The sequence below is a fragment of the Astyanax mexicanus genome, chromosome 19, assembly GCF_023375975.1.
Source record: "Astyanax mexicanus isolate ESR-SI-001 chromosome 19, AstMex3_surface, whole genome shotgun sequence".
NCBI lineage: Eukaryota > Metazoa > Chordata > Actinopteri > Characiformes > Acestrorhamphidae > Astyanax > Astyanax mexicanus.
In genome coordinates, this window is record NC_064426.1 from 15826794 (window position 1) to 15850827 (window position 24034).

The 24034-nt window shown below is 35.3% G+C and overlaps 1 protein-coding gene and 1 long non-coding RNA gene across 2 annotated transcripts; one reads left to right on the forward strand and one right to left on the reverse strand.

Annotated features, from left to right (window-relative positions):
- Nucleotides 1–6091: 6091 nt before the first annotated feature.
- On the reverse strand, nucleotides 6092–10371 carry LOC111197663 (uncharacterized). Its single transcript, XM_049468280.1, has 4 exons — nucleotides 10205–10371; nucleotides 9416–9523; nucleotides 8439–8646; nucleotides 6092–6556 (listed from the first exon to the last, which is right to left on the reverse strand). The coding sequence occupies exons 1-4, from the start codon at nucleotides 10369–10371 to the stop codon at nucleotides 6092–6094; spliced, it is 948 nt and encodes a 315-aa protein (XP_049324237.1).
- A 6536-nt stretch (nucleotides 10372–16907) lies between these two features.
- Nucleotides 16908–22078, forward strand: LOC111197662 (uncharacterized). Its single transcript, XR_007427082.1, has 4 exons — nucleotides 16908–16949; nucleotides 18999–19114; nucleotides 20800–20913; nucleotides 21953–22078. It is a non-coding gene; the product is annotated as an uncharacterized LOC111197662 (long non-coding RNA).
- Nucleotides 22079–24034: the final 1956 nt, after the last annotated feature.

Genomic DNA, 24034 nt, shown 5'->3' on the forward strand with positions numbered 1-24034 from the left:
TATATATATATATAAAATGTGACCCAAACCTGATTCTGATTGATTAGGAGGGGCACACTGGGATTGGGGTCGGACAGAAGAAGCTGCAACAGCGGAGTCTGCCAGTTTGCTGAGCTCGGCTCTCAGTTGGTCGCGCTTCTCAACCAATGTTTTCCTTTGTTCTCTCAGTTTTTCAAGTTGAAGTGTAGCAGTGGGTGCTTCATCTCTTTTTCTTACTTGTTGAGTGTCTGCAGGGCAAGCTGTAAATGAATAAATAATTTGTTTGTAAACTTATAGTCTAATGGTAATGTTAATGGTAATAAGGGGTTTTGAAAGTGTACCAACAACATTTTACTAATGTACGAAGGTGGTAACAGCTAAGTCATAGAACATGCTTCAAATTACTCACAGCATATCCATGTCAAACTGATAGCACACAACTGATCCTTTGTTTTTTTTTTCCAGAGTACCAACGTCTTTTCTAAGCACTTAAGATGAGCACTGACATGTAAAAAAAGCTGCTCTTACTATTTTACTTATCTTATACCTCTTCTTAGGTTTTTTTTATTTTGTATTTTTTCTTCTACTTTATCCCAATTTCTCCCCAACACCTCCCAATTCACCTTGACAGTGATGTGATGATAGCATCATCTAACCACCCAGAGAGAGCATGGCTAACTGTACTTTTACAGACTCTGGCTGCTGACGACAAGCAGCACGACCTGGTATTCTAGCCAGTGGCCCTCGACTTACAGGGGCAGCACCTTAGTACGCTAGACCACTCTGATCATCCCCTCTGCTTATGATTTTGCATAGTTTAGTAATACAGTATATATATTCTGCCCAGAAATAGTGTAAGTGTAAACTGGTAATCTCTGATGTCTGAGTATCTTAAATACAGGACATTGGCACTATAAATACAATCATAGGGTATCTGCTACTTTTGTAAATTACAGAGGATAAGACTTTCTACTAAATGCCATAAATGTACATGTAAATAAATTGGGTAAAACTCTTAAACACCTGCATTCATTGCTTTTACTATTTGTTGACAAAACTCACTAATAACAAATGGCTCTGTTCCCACAAAACAGCAAACAACATTTAACCACCACCAATAGTACAGCAGCTACAGCAAAAGAGCTAAAGGAGTCATGCTCAAAATAACAGAGTTTTGAGCACTGTATAAGCAGCACTTTTCAGTAGTGCGTTCTGTAGTTACTCTGTGTTTTTATCGTGTATGATTTTAACAAGTAAAGTTGATAAAGTTGCTTTACAAAGGATTACAAAGTTTACCTGAAAGGGTTAATGTGGCATCTATACTAACCATAAAAATCATTTATGGACCCCAAAAACACACAATAGTCCATCTCTACTACTTACTCAAATCTTTAACACTTCCACTATCACAGCTACTGTTATCCATATTAGAGCTGCAAAAGAAAAAAGAAAATATAACATGTTGGTTAATGAGCTGGGAGTTGTAACCATACAGTTAGTCAAGAAATATATTAAACATAAACTAGGAATACAAAAAATAAAGTAATTAATAACATAAAGGCAAATACAAACCATCTGTGGACTGACTCTGCCAGTTGCTCTCCACGTGCCTGGTGATCTGGCTCAGCTGTTATAGAAGAACACAAACCACATAAGACTACTACAATAGCACTGTAGGCCTTTTTGTACATCCTGTAATACATTAATATGCAGTATAATAAAAAAAAAAATTGAACTTTTTTTTTTTTTTTTTTTAAGTTGTTCCGTTGTAATTCCATATTAATATTAACAACATAAAAAATGCAGTTCAATGTCAAAGAATTCTAAAAATTAGGCCAGCTCAACAATTTATTTTTGTACAATATATCATCAAAGAAATTATTGGAATAAACCATATTATTTTCATTTTAAAACAATTAAGTTCCACTGACATGACAGTAATATAAGAGCATAACAAAGCAATTATACCTTTTCAACGACAAAAAAATAATTAATATACAATGCAGTCCACACTGTATATGTAGTCACAGTTAATGAAGCACTGGTCTTTGAGCGACTGTCAAAAATATTGTTCGCCATTATGTGAACAAACATACAAATAAACACCACTGAGTCTAGATGATTTCATGATTATCAAATATGATTCAGGTCATGACAGAATTATCATAACAGGCCTATTCATAATTGGTGTCTCTGAATTTGAACTGTGACGAAAGTTTGTTACAGATGCTGTAAAAAATTAATCTTAAAAATATTTTTGACATACGTACTGGCTGGTGTCATTTCAGCCACCCACTGTGATGGTCCTTCAATTATTCAAAATCCTTCAAAATGTGTTATATTTTCAATCACATGGTTTAACACTAGAACGTGTGAGACTCATTTTTGCAAATAACACACACAAAATGGCCGCTTTGAACATTCTTGAAAGTAACACAATACGGGAACATATTAAACCCTCTGAAGTTATGCATAGGGTTCAGTCAATATGTATTAATATTTACCCAACAAACAACAACAATCTGCAAATATGGAATCACGGGCTTTCTAGCATTTAGTTATGAAATTAATGCAAAATAATCTTGATTGAAGTGTTGGAAATTATATCCTTAAAAATATTTTTTACAAATTCATTTTAATTATTTGATAAAAAAATACCAATGATAATAACAACAACAACCCTATGTGACCTTTAAAGCTATATAAGCCTTGTCAAAACCAAAAATGCATTTCCACCTGGCAGACCTTTATCAGGGCAAAATGTTTAAGAAAATATTACTATGCTTAGTCACACTTTTAATTTTTATGTTTACGTTCATGACCTTTTGTGATAATCAATACTACATTTACATTACATTTCAAAACGTTGTTTATATATATATATATATATATATAGAGAGAGAGAGAGAGAGAGACATAGACATATATAGACACGACATTGACTGGCGCCGTCTATTGGAGCTGGCGTAGCAGCCGGCCCCCATATTGGATGGGTCTCCCATGCGCCCCAAGTGTATTTATCTGTACTGAGGAAGGCGCAGAAATACAACTATAATAATCACAACTCGATTTTCATACGGTTTGGTTTGTTACAAACAGCAGAGATATAGTTATGATACAGGGCGATGTTACATATTACAAATACGTGCTTTCATGCTGAAATATGCTTTTACAATAAGACAGACATATGGTGTGGCATATTAATAATTATATAAATTATATTAATTATAAAATATATTTTATGTTTTAATGAAGAAACAAGTTTTATTGGTCATTAGAAATTGGTAGTTTTATTCACTTTTGCATAAAGCAGACATCATTTTAAATATTTAACGTTACCTATTAAAGCATATATTTAAAATATGAAATACACTTCACAAGCAAAACCATATGTACTACTCAAAACCTGTCGGTAATTAGGCTAAGAATATGCCCTTTGAGCAGTCCAACAGGTTAGCTAACGGTAAATTACCTTAAATGTGAAAGCCGTGAAGCAATTTAGTGTGTTAACTTAGCTAGCTAACTAGCGTTTACTAAATGTTTAATTCTTTTTTAATGTAAATTCAGTTATAGATTTTGCTTACTGCTCTAAAAGGGATTAAAAATGTAGCAAATGTTAGCAAGATGAGAGCCTTTTCTCCGTCAGTTTCTTTGAATTGGAACAGAAAAATGAACAAGCTTTTTTAAAAAAAAGTGTTGACTTAAACTTTGTGTAATTTATGCTAGCGACATAACCTAACCTTTCACGTTGTACTCCATCTAGCTTACCGTTACGATCGCGCGCTACGGTAAGATATTTGGACGAGGCAGCACATTTAGTCGCAACTTTGCCTTAAATTAGCAAAAATACTAAAATACCTGCTCTTAGCATGCGAATTTGTGTCTCTGTCTGCACTGGGACAACCGCCTCTTCTTTGGATCCTGGCAGTCGACAACGCAGAAAATGAGTAACTTCTTCGCCCAGGCCCTCGTTAATATTGTCCCACACACGTTCTCCAACTATGTATAGCCCGAGTCCCTGAATTTTGGAACGCGTCAGCATCCAAATTATATTCCTGCTGCGCACAGGCATCAGATATGAATTGTGGCGATTTAACCCGTCAATCAAGAGGAAGTACAAGAGCGTGTCACTACCCGATCCGCCACCGTTTGATTTGTACTGAAAATAATCAAGTCCTTCAGTCAGTACCTAGTCCTACCTTCGTTCCTACCTACCTACACTAAAAAATAATAATAATAACAATAACTTTATATATATATATATATGTAAATAGTTGGTGCATGATCTTTACATTTGATTTGTGATGTCACAATATTTTATTGTACTAGGTTTTGTAACATACTTGTTGCCAATAAATATATTAGTATTATTGTATAAGCTGTTAAGCCATCAATAAAAAGTCTTTTAAAATGTGAAAACAAAACCCGGAAATGCATTACATATTTTCTCTAACAAAATATGCACTGCTGCAGCCGGTATTGTAACTTAAAAAATATATATATATTTTTTATAACATACTTATTTATATCAATTCACTAAATTGTTGACTATACTTCACCTGGCTGTCTTTTTCGAGTGAAATACTTTATTTTGTATGCCATCTATAGTAATTACAGACATATTTGCACTTATCTTTTTATATGAGTGATCACAATGCATAACATTGTTATTAATTAAACCAGTGTGTTTCCAACTGTTTTGGCTTCTGACATCATCCAAAAAGCAGTGCAAAGTCAAGGTCACATTTATTATGTCTGAGTTGTTAACAGCTCCACCAAACCATAAATTTAATTACAATAAATGTTAAAATGCTATAACGTTTCACCAAGAATGAATGATTAGAATATATGTATATAATAGGGGTGGGAATCTTTTACTATCTCACGATTCGATTCGATTCCGATTTTGGGGGCCACGATTCGATTCAAAATCGATTTTTGATTCAAAACGATTTGATTTATAAAAATTTCTGCTTCTGGCTTATGAATCTTATTGAAAAAAGCCTCCAAAATATACACTGGTCCTGAAGCAGGTAATGTGTTACAAAAACAATAAAATGTGCAGGAATGTGGGTCCTCAGTGACAGAGGAATCACTGGGATATCACAATGACGTTAATGAACAATAAATAAATAATAAATAACACTGCTTTATTACCAGGCTACTAGCGGTGGTGTGTAGGTGACGCTGCTGGGCTGATGTGATGATAGCACTGGAGCGCTAAAGTTCAGGAGCAGCTGCTGATTAACTAGTTAATTTAAGGTCGTTGTATTTCTTCAGAAAGGGAGCAGGAGGTGGAGAAATTAATTCATATTGTCCATTCCTTAATTCCTCTGTGATGAGGAGCTGAAATTAGCTCTGATTAGCTTATTGTTATTTTTCCGTTCCGCCTTAAATGCTGCAGCCCGCTGCCACCTGTAGCGTTATTTAAGGTGGAACTGGAAAGTTAGCTAGTTAGCTAGCTAACAGTTACTGAAACTAACTACTAGCGATCTTTTTTATGCTTGTTATGAAGCATTCTGCCATAAAACATTAAAACTACACGTTAATCTAAGGTAATATAATGCTTGTTCTGCCATCTTACCGGTGATTCTCAAACACCTACGCTCTGTGTGTGTCTGGAAGATCTCCGTTTGAAGGGACAAGCGCTATCCCCAGGGTTGCCAGGTCCAACAAAAATACCCAGCCCAAAATCAGTCTAAAACCCGCCCCTCAGAATCGATTTTGGGACATTTTAAATCGATTCTGAATCGTAGTAAATGAGAATCAAGATTCTTATGTGAATCGATTTTTTGGCACACCTCTAGTATATAATATAAATTACACCTATAGCCCCTACAACAGTAACATCCCAATTACAGATCATGCAGTATTACATATCAAATATCACTTCTTATTTAAATATTAACACAAAAATATTTTTTGGATGTATCATACTACAAGTGTTTAAAAGGTTAACAAAATAGATTTTTTTATTTTTGTGAACATTTCAATATCAAAGTCATTTAGGTTAAAAAATATTTACACAACAGCACATACATTGTTAAAGATATAAACATGACACAGCAGTCCGTTACAGTAATATGTTTTACAAAGATATTCAATGTTTGCCTTACACCTTGTACACTTTTTTAATGTCATGAAGTATGCGACCAATTTGTCCATGTCTATGCTGTCTTCCAAGCCAGTAGTCCCATTCAATAAAACGTAGAGTTTGTCTCAGTGACATCTCTGACAGGTTACCCCTGTATCTGTATACAGTTTCTTTGTAGGTGCGCCATGCACGCTCAATGTGCTGCGTGTGCACCCCGGTCTGTGGATGGACAAAAAAGCGCTGGTGGTTTACCTGGAAGTGTATGTAACCTCTTTGCTGCAGGTTGTGATATGCCCTCCAACAGTCACTGATTACTTGACTTCCAGGCTTCACATATTTCTCCACAATACGTTCCAGGTGCCTTCTTGAACGTCGTTTTACCAATTTCAGTACTGGCCTTCGACGTTCCCCTCTCACCTCCAGCATTCCAAATACCCAAGACCTCTTTCTTCTCCACGTTCTGCCAAGTCTTCCACGATTGTACTGGATTAAAAATGACATGTTTTGTTTTTAATTCATGTTACACATGTACTGTTTCTCAGCTGTTTTGGTGCATTTTTCAGAAAATAACTCAATATTATCGAAACTATTTGTCCAGCCCTTAGATAAAATTAGTCACTTGTGCACATTTATGCAATTTCTCATTCAATTTAAACAAACAGCAAATGGTTTAGCATAAATCATACAAATGATTGCAGAGGGTGGTGAAGGCTGCACAGAGGATTGTTGGAGTTTACAGACATTTACACCTCCAGATGCAGGAAAAGGGCCACCTGCATCAGGAAGGATCCCACCCACCCAGCACATGCACTTTTTGTCCCACTCCCCTCAGGCCGGAGGCTGCGGAGCATTAAGTGCAAAACAACCAGACTCAGAAACAGCTTTATTCCGGAAGCTGTAAGACTCTTAAACTCCACTTAACAACACACTGCACTGACACCAAGGACAAAATACTGTTTACGAACACTGTCACTTTACTTGCACTGAGACACTTTATCTTCTATTGCTCTAAATCTATATCATGCTGCTATAGCACATTTGCACTCTGGACTTCATGTTGCGGAAACCTTTCTACTCTCTATTTATTTTTTTATTCGTTTGAGGTTTTTATCTATCTATTTTGTATATTCTATTTTTATTGTATTCTTTTTTATCTATATATCTATTTTAATAACAGCTCTTTGGGTGTAAACTGGATCTTGAGATCACAATTTCATTCCACCTCATGTACCACATGTGATGCGAATGACAATAAAATCCCCTTGAATCCTTGAATTAAATATAACTATATTTCCTGCATTGTCAATCAATTTCTCATGTCAATCAAACTGTTTTATGTTGTACTATTATATTTTATATTGTACTTGCCAAAGTAATTTAATATAGTCAGTTGCCAAAACCTGTATAGCAGGCCTTACACATTTGGGTCATTCTCCATTTGGAGAGAAATGTAATGAGAACCTTGAATTGGCAATGATATACAGACAGAACACAACCTGTGTTAGGAATAGATAAAATGTGGCTTCTGCCTTAAACCCATGAAACACCAACACCCCCACCCACACACCCATCACAACAGGGCCTTGCTCAAAGGCCAAGCAGTGGCAGCTTTCTTTGTTATATTACAAAAATTATCAAAATGCATTCAGTCCCATAGATACAGCAAAGCGTAATTAGTACTGGTTAAAATAGTACATATCAAACAGCCTTGCATTATCATTCTCAGGAAAACCATGAGATAATACCAGGAAAAAAGCCTAAACAAGCTTTAATAGTCTTTACAACAAATAATAACTATATCAAATTGATAAAGAATTCTTTATTTTTTGTCCATGTTTTTCTGAAAATATTAAAGACTTTTACAAAAATATCTGGAATTACGGCTGAAAGAAGCTGAAAAACATGGTTTATGCATAGGGTGGGATTACCTTTTCATAAAGGGTGTAAAATTGGACTCTTACCATCAGTAAAAAAAAAAAAAAAATGTACTTATATAATATATTATCCAGGAGCGTATACTAATATACTGACAACATTTTTCATGTCCTATACATAATCAACAACACTATGATGTCATAATCATGACACTTATGTTCTTAAAAAAAACACTTACTTTAAGGACTAATCATTTGGAGTGAGTTATGTTCTTTTGATGGTAATTAGGTTGTGCTGTTTGTCCAAATTTTGTGAAATACATGTACTGTTTTGCAAATGTTTATGATAAAGAAATGTACTGAAGTGACTGGGAAAAACTATAATAAGCTCAATATTAAATAATTCATGCTGTCAATTCTAATTACTAAATACTTAACACAGACAAATTTATAATGAAATCATAGCATATATTATCAATACAATAGTTCACCTTTCTTTTGTGGCGAAATTTGCTCTCATCAAGGACCACAAAAGCATGTCTTCCACCAATCCTCATTTTCTTCTTTCTTTGGAGACGTTGTACTGCTGTAATGCAGAGGTCACGAAGACGATCATACACCCTGGTTATTGAAGTGCTACTCCCACAAACACCATCCTCAATCAAATCCACATGCCTCCTCCGGAGTCCTTGAGCAAGACTGGAGGGAAAGATGAATCAAAAGATGGAGAGATGAATGGACAGACAGAGAGATATAGTGCAGTTTACAACTTCCATGTGATTATATAAATAGTATGCATTACCTACTTTCTTGTTCCTATAAAAAAGTTGTGCAACATCTAGGTCCTGTTTCAAATGCATTACCAAGAGCATGTGTGAACTGTAAAGCTTTGTTTTAATGTACACGGGAAACCTTACAAAAATCTTATTGACATGTGGCATGTGCACTCAATATGCATCATACATTTAATTCCTATTCTTCCTCACAACCGTTTTAATCTTTAAAAAAAAATCTCATATTAAATACAAACTACGTATTAGTTAAAAATATTGTCTATAAATAATTTCAATGTATAGAAGACAAAGAATTAAAGTTGCAAAATCCAACATTATGAATCTCAAGTGTGAGCAAAATATATCTGTGTATGTGTTAATGTTTAAGTTAAATGTTACTGATCGAATCATAAATGACAACAGCGATTAAGGTTTTATGTGGAGGAGGGTTTGTTCCTAGTCACTAGTGTTACGTTGTTAAAAGTTGTATGAGTGCGAGAGTAGATTACAGGGGAAGGGAATGGGACCTATGTATAACCCTGGCTGTTATGTGCAGGATTTAACTTTATCTTCCTATTATGTTATTTATTAATTATAAGTTTAATTATCCACTCTGTCACATTGTGCAGCATGTTTCCAACAAGCACCTTACAACAAATTACCCCATATACATACATAAAACAAAATAAACTCACTTGTGTATAAGCTTGAGCCAAACTGAAAGTTCTAAGTGTGAACCCTCAAAAACTGAACCACTCCTGATGGACCTGCTGGTGTCCCTATGGCAGTGTCTTCTGCATCTCCTTTGGGAAATATCATTATTAATTGTTAATGTATAGTTTAGAATTGAGTATTAACTAAATTGGTATGCAATTATGTACAAAATTAAACAGAATAATACATTAGTTTCTTTCATGAAATGGTTAAAAAGTGTCTGGGAAAAAATATTTTTTATAAGTGTGTTACACAGTTATGTACTAAGAAAATTTTACTGGAAAAACGTTACATCCAAACAACAGGTACAGTTATTGTTTATTTGATTGTCTGACAATGGACATGCTTCATGGAGATGTGTTTCTAAAATTCATGTATTTTTGCACTTTGCCTCATGTGGTGCTGTAGGGTTGATGTAACTTTGTTTGTACTTGTTCATGAAGACACATAAATATTGGCAAGAATGTCAATACAAAAGTGAAAAAGCTACGGCACTGCTTGTATATACAAAATTACACAATGGGTCATAATAAATCAGGACATGAGCTTTTGTAGAACTACAAAGAAAAACAAGAGGCCAGGAATTTGTAGCAACTGCTAATGATTAAACAACAGTTTAATCAAAAATGATAAAAAAGTTATGTTTATTTTTACACCTGATGTTGTGCAAAGCAGCTTTGGTTAACATACAGCCTGCTTCCCTACATGCTTAACCAGTTAAGATAGGAAAGGGTGTAAAGTTATGGGTATGTAAAAGACAACAAACTTACCATCTGTATCCATCCTTTGTAGAGTTGGTCCTTTTAATTTGCATGTTATGTCTGCACACAGGGCACTTCATTTTTGCTGTAAGAAGTTTTTTTTCTTGCAACCACTTTATCAATGATCTGCCTCCTTTTTCTGCTTTGCCAAGCAATTCCCTCATCAAGCTGGGCATGTCTGTGGGACATACAAAGAAAATGTCTTGAAAAAATGATTAAAATGATTAACATTTATAAATAAATTCCAAATTCTACAATACTTTCGTCTTTCTTTCAGTTAATTGTAGTATTATGATGCTAAATGTTAGTCATGAGATATGCCTAATACTTTTTTCTCAACCATTATGAGGGAAACATAGAGGTAGTCTCTTTTGGCTCTAATGGCTCAAATATATGATAAAACTACCTTTCCTTGGTGTGCTCCAGTCTGTTATTGCTGCATTTAAAACCCTGGAATTTTTTTTATCTTTTGTGGCATGCATACAAAGCCAGACCTAAAGTTTCACAAGGGTTCTTCTGCCCATCATCAGAAATTAGTGTTTCAGATCACTTTTGAATCATCAAAACAACAACTACAGCTCCAACAATCACATTTGCATTACTTTAATTATAGTGTTGGTTCTCTGACAATACTCTAAAACAATAAGTTCTTGTTGTGAACTGTTTGCATCACAGGCTGACTGGCGCACAGTTTGCAAAGAAACTTGAAACTTCAGTGTTCAGGAAACTTCCTTAATATTTAAAGTTTTCCTTTGCTGCATTGTTCGAATCAGAATTCAAATTTTCAAACCTATTTGTCCCATCTCAACCATTTAGACCTTTAATAACAATTTTAAATAGCATAATAGTGTAAAAGAGTAAAAAAAACTGCTGTTTTGACTCAACAATATAGTGTTTGTCCAAACTTTTTGAGAAATACACCTACTGTTGCACAGATGTTAACCTAATGATTTGATAAATCTATAAAAGGAAATAAAAATGTAAAATTATAACAGTAAAATACATGTTCATTTCATGCTTATTTTTCACATTTTACAATGTGATCTCACTTAACAGGAGATGCAGGCTGCCCCCTATTGCGCTATTTCCTATTGCGCAGTTCACTTTCTCTCCCTGCCAAGGGAATTCAATACATTAAAAAAATACTAATACATTAGACAAACACTTAAACTTTATTCTCATAGAAAATTCCTGTCATAAACAGTATTTTAGTATCGCTGGCTATGTTGTAAATATGTGTGTAAAAAACTGCGTGTAGCGCGCACCGCGTTTTTGTCACGCGACTCCTATTTTTTCTAGATTTTAATGTTGTCTGAGGTAATCAGAGTATGGATGCCCACACAGGAAAAATGCGATCTTATTTTACACCACCACGCACCGCCAGATCCCACAGTGCAGAAATGACGCAGGCAAAGACGCGGTCCACACAAATAAGCGATTCAAAAATACACTTTATTACACACATTATCAGCCACCAATATCATGTTAAGAGTTGTTATTATTAACATAAAGGCTTAGGTATATATCTTCCAGTTACTATAGTTAGATTATTTAAGCAAAATGGAAGGTGGCCGAAAATAGGGGAGCCGTGTAATTCCACAGGTCTCGCCGCCAGGGGTGCCTAAGTAACAAAAACTTTAATTCTTAAAAAAACATTTTCTTTCCAAGTGAAGCGACTCATGGGTCCTAAAGTACACACATTTCTCTCCTGAAAACAGTTTGGGTGAGTAAATCGCTTCTGATTATTAACAGTAAGCTTAGATTGTGTTTTAACTGAAATGGTCAAGAATAGGTGGTAGCTAACGAGGCTGAAGTTGGTTTGATATTCGCAGCTCCAGATTCGTTTGGCTCGATATTCGCAGCCTCGTATTCCCCGGCTGAAGTTGGTTTGATATTCGCAGCTGCCGCTTCACTGAACCACCGTGAACTAAAGGGAGCGTTCACAAACACCCGCTGTTTATATTAAACACCTCACAGATCAACACTGAAGGAGATAGAATGAAGAAAAGCAGTACCGTATTTTTCGGACTATAAGGCGCACCGTATTATAAGACGCACTATCAAAGAACGCCTATTTTCTGCTATTTTTCCATACATAGGGCGCATCGCATTATAAGGCGCGTTAAGTGACACTAGAAAGGGTGCCTATATCAAAGTGAACAGGGGTGGCGCCATGTTTCCCTTCCCCCACCGGGGGTGGTCGCTTGCCGGTGGAGCGTCTCAGTATACAAATCTAGCTATTTCAAAGTCAAACGAGTGCTGGATATTAATCTACACAGATTCCTCTCCTGAAAACTGTTTATTTGGGTGAGTAACGTGCTTCCAGATGTCCACTAAGGCTTGCTGCATAGCTATCCGCTAGCACGCTAGCTAGTCACCTAAACTAGTAAAGTTAACCCAAACTTAAACGACAGCGTTACACTGAGTAATCCTGCGTGTTCTGGTAAGACAGTGAGATATTAGCTAGCGATTCGTCCCCCGTAGCTTGTTTTAACACGGTAAACAAGCAGATTACAGGCTGATAAAACTCACCTCTGAGAGAGTTAGCGCTTAGCATCTAGCTAATGCTAGCCAGGCAAAGCAGCACAGACTTACAGGCCGATAACTCACCTCTGAACGGTGAACGCTTAGCGATTAGCATCTAACTCTAATAATACTGCTCCAGCAGTATTAAAAGTGCTAAATTTAGAAAATACTGATCTCTGAACAGTGAAAAAGCTAGCTAGCTAAGCGGTTAGCATCTAGCTAATGCTATTGCTGCTCCAGCCTCGGAGCGGCACGGCTCTGCACGGAGTGTGTGTTTACTGCTCCTTACACCTGACGGGTAAAATTTAGATAATACTGATCTCTGAACAGTGAATAAGCTAGCTAATGCTATTTGCTGCTCCAGCCTCGGAGCTGCACGGCTCTGGACTCTGTATAGCACTGAAACTCTGTATAACGCTGCACGGAGTGTGTGTTTACTGCTCCTTACAACCTGACGAGTAAAATTTAGATAATACTGATCTCAGTGAATAAGCTAGCTAGCTTAGCGGTTAGCATCTAGCTAATGCTATTGCTGCTCAGCCTCGGAGCTGCACGGCTCTGGACTCTGTATAGCACTGAAACTCTCTATAACGCTGCACGGAGTGTGTGTTTACTGCTCCTTACAACCTGACGAGTAAAATCCATACAAAAGGCGCACCGTATTATAAGACGCACTGTCAATTTTTGTGAAAATTAAAAGTTTTTAAGTGCGCCTTATAGTCCGAAAAATATGGTACATCTGTTTATTAACAATGTAAATATACAATATCGTATTACATGTAATTTTGTATATTGTAAAATATTTATTTTAATTACTGAATTTATAATTATATATTACAATAAATAATTAAATATATATTTAATAAAATTATATTTTAAAAGCCATTGCGCTCAAAAAATATGAGGCAGATGTTCAAATGTGATTTTGAAGAACTTTTTCATGTTGGGCCAGACCAAATACACATGATCTGAAGAGTACTAGTCTTCTACTTTAAGAAAAACCTGGAATTAGTCTGGCCCAAGCTGATTTTATACTTTAAAATGAACTGGCAACATGGAATACCGATCCATAAAGCACAATTTTTTTTATGTAAAGCTGATGTTCCAGTGTGAATATAAAGCATTGATTTTGAGAATACCAGAACTCTTCATCTCATGAGTATTTGGTCTGAAAAAAAAGTCCAAAATCATACTGGAATATCAGCTTTAAATAATATTTTTTTTTGTGCTGCCATGTTGCCAATTAATTGTGCAGTCTAAAGTCAGCTTGGGCCAGGCTAATTCCAGGTTTTCCTTAAAGTAGAAGACTAGTACTCTTTAGATCATGTGTATTTGTTCTGGCCCAAGATTAAAAAGTCCTTCAAAATCACACTAGAACATCAGCTTTAAATTAAACTTTTTTGTGCCTTATGGATCGGTATGCCATGTTGCCAGTTCATTTTAAAAGTATAAAATCAGCTCGGGCCAGGCTATTTCCAGGCTTTCCTTAAAGTAGAAGACTAGTACTCTTTAGATCATGTGTATTTGGTCTGGCCCAAGATGAAAAAGTCCTTCAAAATCACACTAGAACATCAGCTTTAAATTAAACTTTTTTGTGCATTATGGATCGGTATGCTATGTTGCCAGTTCATTTTAAAGTATAAAATCAGCTCGGGCCAGGCTAATTCCAGGTTTTCCTTAAAGTAGAAGACTAATACTCTTCAGATCATGTGTATTTGGTCTGGCCCAAGATGAAAAAATCCTTCAAAATCACACTGGAACATCAGCTTTACATAAAAAAAAATTGTGCATTATGGATTGGTATGCCATGTTGCCAGTTAATTTTAAAGTATAAAATCAGCTCGGGCCAGGCTAATTCCAGGTTTTCCTTAAAGAAGAAGACTAGTACTCTTCAGATCATGTGTATTTGGTCTGGCCCAATATGAAAAAGTCCTTCAAAATCACACTGGAACATCAGCTTTACATAAAAAAATTGTGCTTTATGGATCGGTATTCCATGTTGCCAGTTCATTTTAAAGTATAAAATCAGCTTGGGTCAGGCTAATTCCAGGTTTTTCTTAAAGTAGAAGACTAGTACTCTTCAGATCATGTGTATTTGGTCTGGCCCAACATGAAAAAGTTCTTCAAAAGCACACTTGAACATCTGCCTCATATTTTTTGAGCGCAATGGCTTTTAAAATATAATTTTATTAAATATATATTTAATTATTTATTGTAATATATAATTATAAATTCAGTAATTAAAATAAATATTTTACAATATACAAAATTACATGTAATACGATATTGTATATTTACATTGTTAATAAACAGATGTACTGCTTTTCTTCGTTCTATCTCCTTCAGTGTTGGTCTGTGAGGTTTGTGAACGCTCCCTTTAGTTCACGGTGCTTCAGTGAAGCGGCAGCTGCGAATATCAAACCAACTTCAGCCGGGGAATACGAGGCTGCGAATATCGAGCCAAACGAATCTGGAGCTGCGAATATCAAACCAACTTCAGCCTCGTTGGTAGCTATGTGTGTGTTGCTGTGTGTGCTCAACCCGAGTGAGTTGTTTGCTCACTAGCTAGTCTTATTATTTTGGTGTGCTTAGGCCGACAACAACTTTTGTAAGTTACAGCAGTAAAACTATGATTATAAACGTCCATAATTTCAGTAAGTAACGCTTTACTTATCTCAATGACAGATAGTTAACCTAAACTGATTTTACCTTTTTCCTTTCGTGTCTCCTTTCTTCACGGCTGCTGGCTCCCTCGCTTTGTGCCGTCATTTCCTGCTGCATTTACTGCAGTTAGGCATCAGAGATTTACTCTGGTTAATGTCAAATTGGCCATAATATATTTTCTTTTAATTTGTTGCTGTCAACTTACTTTTATAGCAAAAAGTAATACATGCATATGCGTTTCACAATAACATTTTTGTGGACGCTTTTTTTTTAAATACATTATTAAGATAAACGATATTATTGTAATTTTAAGAATTGAATATATATATACATATATATATATATATATATATATACGTAACCTCTTAACACGCCCTGGCCCGCCGGCGGGCCAAAAAATCATGAAATATAATATCTGGCTGTATTTATGAAGAGTTATGGACACTTATAGGCTCAATATAGACACCCAATATACCATTTAAGTTTCATAAATATATCAAATATCATATTCATATTTGCGTTTATCGTGCGTCCATATTTGATGATGTTCATGTTATACACCATTCGAACCGTCTGGCTCTCAGGATTCCGGAACTGTGCTCCGTTTACTGTAGTAAAACAGTTTAATGTACGGTTCCTGAATTAGAGCTGAAAGAGCGCGCCGAAGCGCATGTTTACAGTTAAAAGCGGTTTGTTTCTCCGCTTTTACACACACCAGCGCGTCCTCCAAGCTCTTACCTTCAAAACGCGTCCAAATTGAAGAGAATCCATCAATCCAGTCCCCTGTAATCCTCGATTATATCCCACCAGTGCTTAAAAAATGTTGAGGCAGAAAATAACTAATCACGTCACGTGTGGTGACTCGGCCAAGCCTACTGCACGTGACGATATGCAAATTAGGTCTGTCAGCCAATCAGGTGCTGAGTTCAGCCAGCTGAAAGGAGGGGTGGGACTTGTTACCCGAGACTCAAAGAACGCAAGAAAAATTCCTGAGGGTGGGGCGAGCGCTCAGGAAAAAAAAACGCATTGATTTGACTCTGAATTATTTAATATTGGAGTGATAAGCCTTCAAATGTGAGTTTGTAATTTCATGCGGAAAATGGTAAAAATAGGCCTGGAGCTTAAGAGGTTAAATATATAATAAGAATTATAATAATAATAATAATAATAATAATAATAATAATAATAATAATAATAATAATTAAAACGTTATTATTATGATTACTGTAATAATATTATTATTAATATAATTTCATTTTATGCCTTGTTCAAATGATCAAACCCAATACTTAATTAAGCGATATTGTCAAGATGGGTCAACACTTTTTGTATTTATTTTACTGATTATTTATTTAGAAAATGTTTTTTTTTCTGTTTTACTGTTACTTTATTTACTTTGTAGACTAGTTATAAGGTACCTTGGAATTTTTCGGGAAAAAAAATAAAGCATTACAAGCTAGCTGTATTGCCAAACCTCCACTCCAGTAGGTGGCGTACTGAGAATTTAAACTTAGTTCACTTGGTAAACTGTTTGTACAACACTGACAGGGAAGCACGGAGCGAGGTAAGGTGGAATATAATATGAGACTTTAATATTGATATGCATAATAGGGTTTATTTATTTTAAGTCAACATAGATATTACAAATCTTAACCTAACTAGTTTAAATTATAAATCCTCTATCTCAGTGTTTCTCAACCAGGGTGCCGCGGCACCCTGGGGTGCCGTCTGGCTTCATCGGGGGTGCCGTCAAAATATTGCGCCTCACGTGCATATTTCCTTTCCAGAGTCAGCGCGTGTCGGGGTGTGTCCCAAATCACAGGCAGCACTAATCGCGCTAATTGTGACGCGCTATTTTATTTCATATTCCGCCAGCAACACCCCCCGTTCTCACCTGAAGTACTGCGCCAGCACCCCCCCCCCCCCCGTTCTCACCTGAAGTACTGCAACAGCACCCCCCCCCCTTCTCACCTGAAGTACTGCGCCAGCAATACTTCCCCCCCCCCCCCCCCTAAACTGGGGTGCCTTGACATCTCGCATATATTTAAAGGGTGACGTGATAGAAAAAAGGTTGAGAAACACTGCTCTATCTGGTCAACACACACACCCGGAGCTCCTCAGCAACGTTTTTTTTGCTCTGCTCCCGACAGCAGATTTGTAGTGATAGCTAGGTTAACTTAAGCTAGGGTTCATAACAAAATTACCTCAAAGAAAATAACAAGGCTGTTGTGAGTTTTTTTGTTCAAATACTCTGTTACACCTTAAGTGACGCTTCATTCTTCCCCATTCCACCTTAAATATTGCTGCAGGATTCTGGCACTGAAGCCCCATTAAATGTGGAACGAGAGAATAGAAAGTATCCGTTGCGCAATTTAAGGTGGTACTGGGAATGTTCAATAGAGCGGTCTGTTCAAACAAGAAGCAAAATATTTTTTTGGTGACGGCCATAGGATCGGAAAATGCACTCTTTGAATCCATAAAAAAGTTTATTATTATTATTATTATTATTATTATTATTATTATTATTATTATTATTATTATTATTATTAATGTGGTCTGTTCTACTCATTAATACTTATTAATTACATATTAATTGATAGTTTAACAGCACGCCCAGGTCCTTTTTAAAACACAAAATGCAGGATTTTCTTTTTAATATTTACAGTTATGGTATATAGAACTTATAGTGACATAGATTCTGTTTTCCAAAAGCATCTTAGCATTAAGAACATCAGTCTTAATGATCTTAAACCCAGCCATGATTGTTAGATCCTCTGCTGGTTAATTTGGCTTGCAATTCATTTATGTGTAGATAATCAGAGATTATTTAATTACAACCTTTCCTTCATTCAGTTTATTATTTTAAATATTGGCTTATTTGGATTGTTTTGTAACATTTCAGTACATGAAATGCACTAGACTTAATATCATACTGAACATAATATCAAATTACATTTAATTATTGTATTGTTCAGAAAAACAATGTTTCCTACTATTATTATAAAAAATTATCATTCACATATTAATGCAGTAATTTACCTTTGTGTATTTTATATTTATTAATGTATTGTATTTTATAATTATTTTAATATACTACCATTTTTGAGTTTCCCTTTTTTATAAATGTACTGCTCTTTAATTTACACATCTTTATTATTGTAAAATTGATTTAATCAAACATTTTTTGTGAAATAGTTTGTTCATCCAACATTTATTTCATTATTTAATAAAGTTAAATACATTTCTAAATACAAGTATTTTCAATTAATGATTCAGACATTCTAACTAATATTCAAGTTAAGGGTGCAGTCTTACAGTATGAAATATGCACCAATATTAATAATAATACACAACCGTCTAACAACATACCCTTATTTAGTACACATAAGTATCAACAACAAAAATAGTAGTGTTAATATTAATTTAATGCAATAATTGTTTTCAGTTCTGATTCAAACTATGTATGTTTATACAGTCTCATGTCAATGATCTGCCTACAAAATTACTGCACAACAACAAAAAAATGAATGTTAAATAGCAGGTTTTTGACAAAGCAGTAGATTTTTTTGTTTTAATTTACAAATTTCATAAACATTTTTACTCTGTGCCCTAGGATGGAAAGACCAAAAAGACAAAAATGTCTTCCTCAAAAATATGTGGACAAGGAGGAGACAGGTGTGACCAAAGATGAACCCTCTAGGCAAGAAAGAAGCAGGCCAAGCAGCCAAGGTGACAGTGGATATTATATAAATTAAAATGCAACAACAAAATATTATACATCTACTGTGATTTCATAACCCTTTGGTGTGCAAGCTCCACACCCCTTCTAATGTGCAGCATGAGTCAAAAATGACCAACATTCATTTTCTATGTAACTTCATGTATGGCTGGGTGCTGGGATCTATGATATGTCTTGCAGGCCATTTTTGACCCATGTTGCACCTTAGAGGAGCAGTGATACAAAAGGGTCTTTTATTAAAAAAAATAAGAAAATACAAAATAAAATAAGGATGCACTATGATCCAAAACAAGTTCTTTGAGAAATAACTTGAATACTGAATGATTAAATGAATTTAAATTTATGGTATTTATTGAAACCAATGTCCCCACCATCATTAGCTAGCCTTGACCATTTAGACAAGACTGCACAGGAGGAAACTTTGAAAGGCTGTCCAGTGCATGTAAGGTTACAAGTAGCTACATAATCCTTCCAATTCTGGATGATGCTCCCGACAGTAAAGACATAAAGGCCCATCTCATTGAAAGGGTTTTATAGCCCTTGCCAGCCATGTGACCCTCCAGGGTTTTATCTGTGACAAGTGTTTTCCATGCTTACCATGTATGAGTGCTGTTCTTTTGTTTAGGGAGGGGCTTTTATAGTCAGAAGAGGCAAAATGCTGAAATTTAATCCAAGCATGTGAAGCTCATTGTTTGTAATAGCTTAAATACATTTTAAAACTTGAGGGAACTAAACAGAACTCTGGTGGTTTGAATTGTTGGATAATAATTGACCGTTTTTAACTTTTCAAAATGTTTAAAAATGAATTAAACAGAGAATATTTTTTTTGCTACAGTGTATTTCATATGTCAAGGGCCATGTATAGGCCATATTTCACGATTATATGTTAATTCTGACTGTTTAACTTGCAAAATCTGTAGGGGGTTGAATACTACTCCTTGCAATTTGATCAAACATTTCTATCCTGATGTAGGGCGAGTTCATATGTTGATAACTATATATAAGAAAATATTAGACATATTTAATTACACATAAAAGTGTGTTTATATTTTATTTCATTTTATTGAGAAACTCTAAATTATCAAATTGTAATAACAAAAATAATAACATGCTTTTCACTTTCTCTTTTCAACTGAAATGAAATTAAGCACCCAACTTAAAAAGATGAACACCTAAAGAGACAACATCATGAGTTTTTTATCAGTTTTATATCAGTCCTATGCACTTGTGGAGCTGATGTTGCAAACTTTTCCAAGTACCCAGTGTGGTGTGCTTACCTATTAGCCTTGGTGCATCACCCAGGCAACAAAAAAAACAGTTGTATTTTGCAACGATATAGATGATAGACCTTAATACTAAACAATAGATATTTTTTTATTGTCATAACGAAACATATCATCTTGTTGCACTGCCCTATTTGAGGCACTGTATATATTTTTGCACCATCATCCAGGCATTTTAAAAACAGTGATCCCCCTCCCCCTTAAATGTGACTAACTGAATCTGTATAATTTATATTTAATTATAAATGAAACCATTTATTAAACTAAAGCAAACTTAATACATACATTAGCGGTGTGATTATTTTATTAATTCATTAGCCTGAAACATTTTCTCAAGCAGCACAAGGTTTTACATCTTAACATGTTGTACTTTCTTTTGTTTTTGTTTTTAGTTGAGGTGGCAAAGCTAAAGGTGGAAATCAAATTCCTTCAGGATGAATGCACATTTTTGAAGGAACATGTGGACAAATTATCATCTGTTCCTGACATGGCTGCAGGTCCTTCAGGTGTGTGTGTCCATGTGCATGTGTAAATTATTGTTTAAATCGTTTAAATTCTCTCTCACTTTCAGTTGCAGAAATACACAGATCAAGCATAACATTATCAACACCTTCCTAATCACAAGTCCTCTTTAGGTGCCCTGTGGTCTGGAGCAGTTTGTTTGTGGTCAGATTAATCTGATATATTAGCCAGATAATTACTACAGCTGTTAACTAATGCATCTTTGCTGCTGCTCCATGCTAAGCTGTTTCACACTGAATGTGTATGTGCAGTGTTCACTGCTCACAAAAGGTGTGACGAGACACTCATCTCACAATATTGGGTTCAAGAGACAAGACGTAGTATATACATATATAAGTTTATACCTCTGAGACGTGTCAACACATTGCCTTTGCGTGTGTCTGTGTGGTTGTAGTTTTGATCATTCTTGGCTGAAGTAGTAGATGTCGGTTAATTTGTTGGTTTCCTTGCACAGATACAACTTTTAAGCACAATACACGTTTCCTGTATGTTTGAGGCCAGAGTGTTTTCAAAAAGTTGCCTTGCTTATTCCACAGCTTCCTTTGCTGTGCATTTTGACTCATTGTCTTTGTGAAACATCCAATTATGTAAAGGCTTCAGCAGTGTAGCTGATAGTTTTAGGTTCAACCGCAGAATTCTGAGCTTTCCTACTCTCTTCATTTTCCCTTTACCTTTTTTCAATGTATCTGATCTATTGCCAAAAAAACTGCCAAAAAGCATGATGCTATTTTAACTTTCCTATTGGCCAGTTGATTAAATTAATTAAATTATTTCTGATCCAGTGAAAAAATCTTGCATATTTTTGTGATCACTCTTGTGTAAATCTGTATTTGCAAACATTTTCATGACATTTGTGTCCATGAGTGTATGTAAACTTCCAACTGTATGTTTATAAATCTGGCTGACAGTCATTTACTGTATTCTGTTACATTTTGTAATTGTTTGTTATTTAATGATACATATAATTGCATCTAAAAAGTAAACTTATTCATTTTATATTTTTTTTCTTATGGACAAAAGCAGGATGGAGAGGGGCAGAAGATTCTGCATGCTGCTCTCTGATACAAGAAAAAAAGGAAAAGGACAAGAAGAAGATAAAGAAGAACAAAAAATATATATTTTTTTCTAAAAGAAACGTATAATCAATAATGTAAATAAATAAGTTTAATGTTATGTATTGTTGTAGAGATTGTTTTTGCTTTGGTAAGATTTAACAAAAAATTGGTCTCAGTGGTATGTACTTACAGAGTAAGAACAGCAGAACACTGCACACTACATAATAATGTAATGTAAGTACTTACTGGGTACTTACAGAGTAAGAACAGCAGAACACTGCACACTACATAATAATGTAATGTAAGTACTTACTGGGTACTTACAGAGTAAGAACAGCAGAACACTGCACACTACATAATACAGCCCGCTCTCTGTTGTTTCTGAGTACTTACTGGGTACTTACAGAGTAAGAACTGTGGAACACTGCACACTACATAATACAGCCCGCTCTCTGTTGTTTCTGAGTACTTACTGGGTACTTACAGAGTAAGAACAGCAGAACACTGCACACTACATAATACAGCCCGCTCTCTGTTGTTTCTGAGTACTTACTGGGTACTTACAGAGTAAGAACAGCAGAACACTGCACACTACATAATAATGTAATGTAAGTACTTACTGGGTACTTACATAGTAAGAACAGCAGAACACTGCACACTACATAATAATGTAATGTAAGTACTTACTGGGAACTTACAGAGTAAGAACTGTGGAACACTGCACACTACATAATACAGCCCGCTCTCTGTTGTTTCTGAGTACTTACTGGGTACTTACAGAGTAAGAACTGCAGAACACTGCACACTACATAATACAGCCCGCTCTCTGTTGTTTCTGAGTACTTACTGGGTACTTACAGAGTAAGAACTGTGGAACACTGCACACTACATAATACAGCCCGCTCTCTGTTGTTTCTGAGTACTTACTGGGTACTTACAGAGTAAGAACTGTGGAACACTGCACACTACATAATGCAGCCCGCTCTCTGTTGTTTCTGAGTACTTACTGGGTACTTACAGAGTAAGAACTGTGGAACACTGCACACTACATAATACAGCCCGCTCTCTGTTGTTTCTGAGTACTTACAGAGTAAGTACTATATGCTTACAGAGTAAGAACAGTAGAACTCGGTGAAGTGTGGGTTTAAAGTTCTTTTTAGAACAGGGGTTATAAAAAGCAGCTTTACAGGACAAGGTGTGCACCAGGACTCCAGGAGCAAGACAAAGGCAACAACGGTGAGAAGAGTCGAGCAGAAAAGGACTGAAGATGGAAACCTATCCACCATTATCCATTAAAATAAAACCTTGTGTTATCTGTGTATTAACAAATAAATTTCCTTTGAAATCTAAGCATTATCTTCTTATTCAAACTAATAAAATATATTAGAATAATAAGTCCTTTGGGTATGACTGGAATGAAACCTTTCTAACTATCATGAACAAAATGTCTAAATAACACATACACACACACACACACATATATATATATATATATATATATATATATATATATATATATATATATATATATATATATATATACATTAATATTGCACCAGAAGTTTAGGGAAAGTGCAGGTAATGACATATCCAATTTTTATACTGTTGTTCCTGGTAATTAATTTGTACCTACATTTAAGTACTAGGAGAGCCCCATAAGTATTTAGAATAAACTGATAAATACAGAAACGTTATACCATATGTTTTGGTAAAGTACAAGGTAAGTGTCAGAAAGTTACCCAGTTGTTACTCTCTTGTTCCTGGTTCTTTCTGTGTTCTTTATTTATACTTACAGTTAAGTACCTGTAGGACCCGGTAAGTATGTTGAATGTACCCTGTTCATACAGAGAACTTACACTGTAAGTAAAGGGTACATACAGAGAACTTACACCGTAAGTAAAGGGTACTTACCCTCTAAAACGCGGGCTGTATTATAAAGCGTTACCTAATACGGTAGCTTATATTAATACTGTGGCTAATTTTAATACTGTAATGCCTGTAATGGCTTCAATAATAACATATTGTAAATTGTGTTTTGCTTGTGAAATAG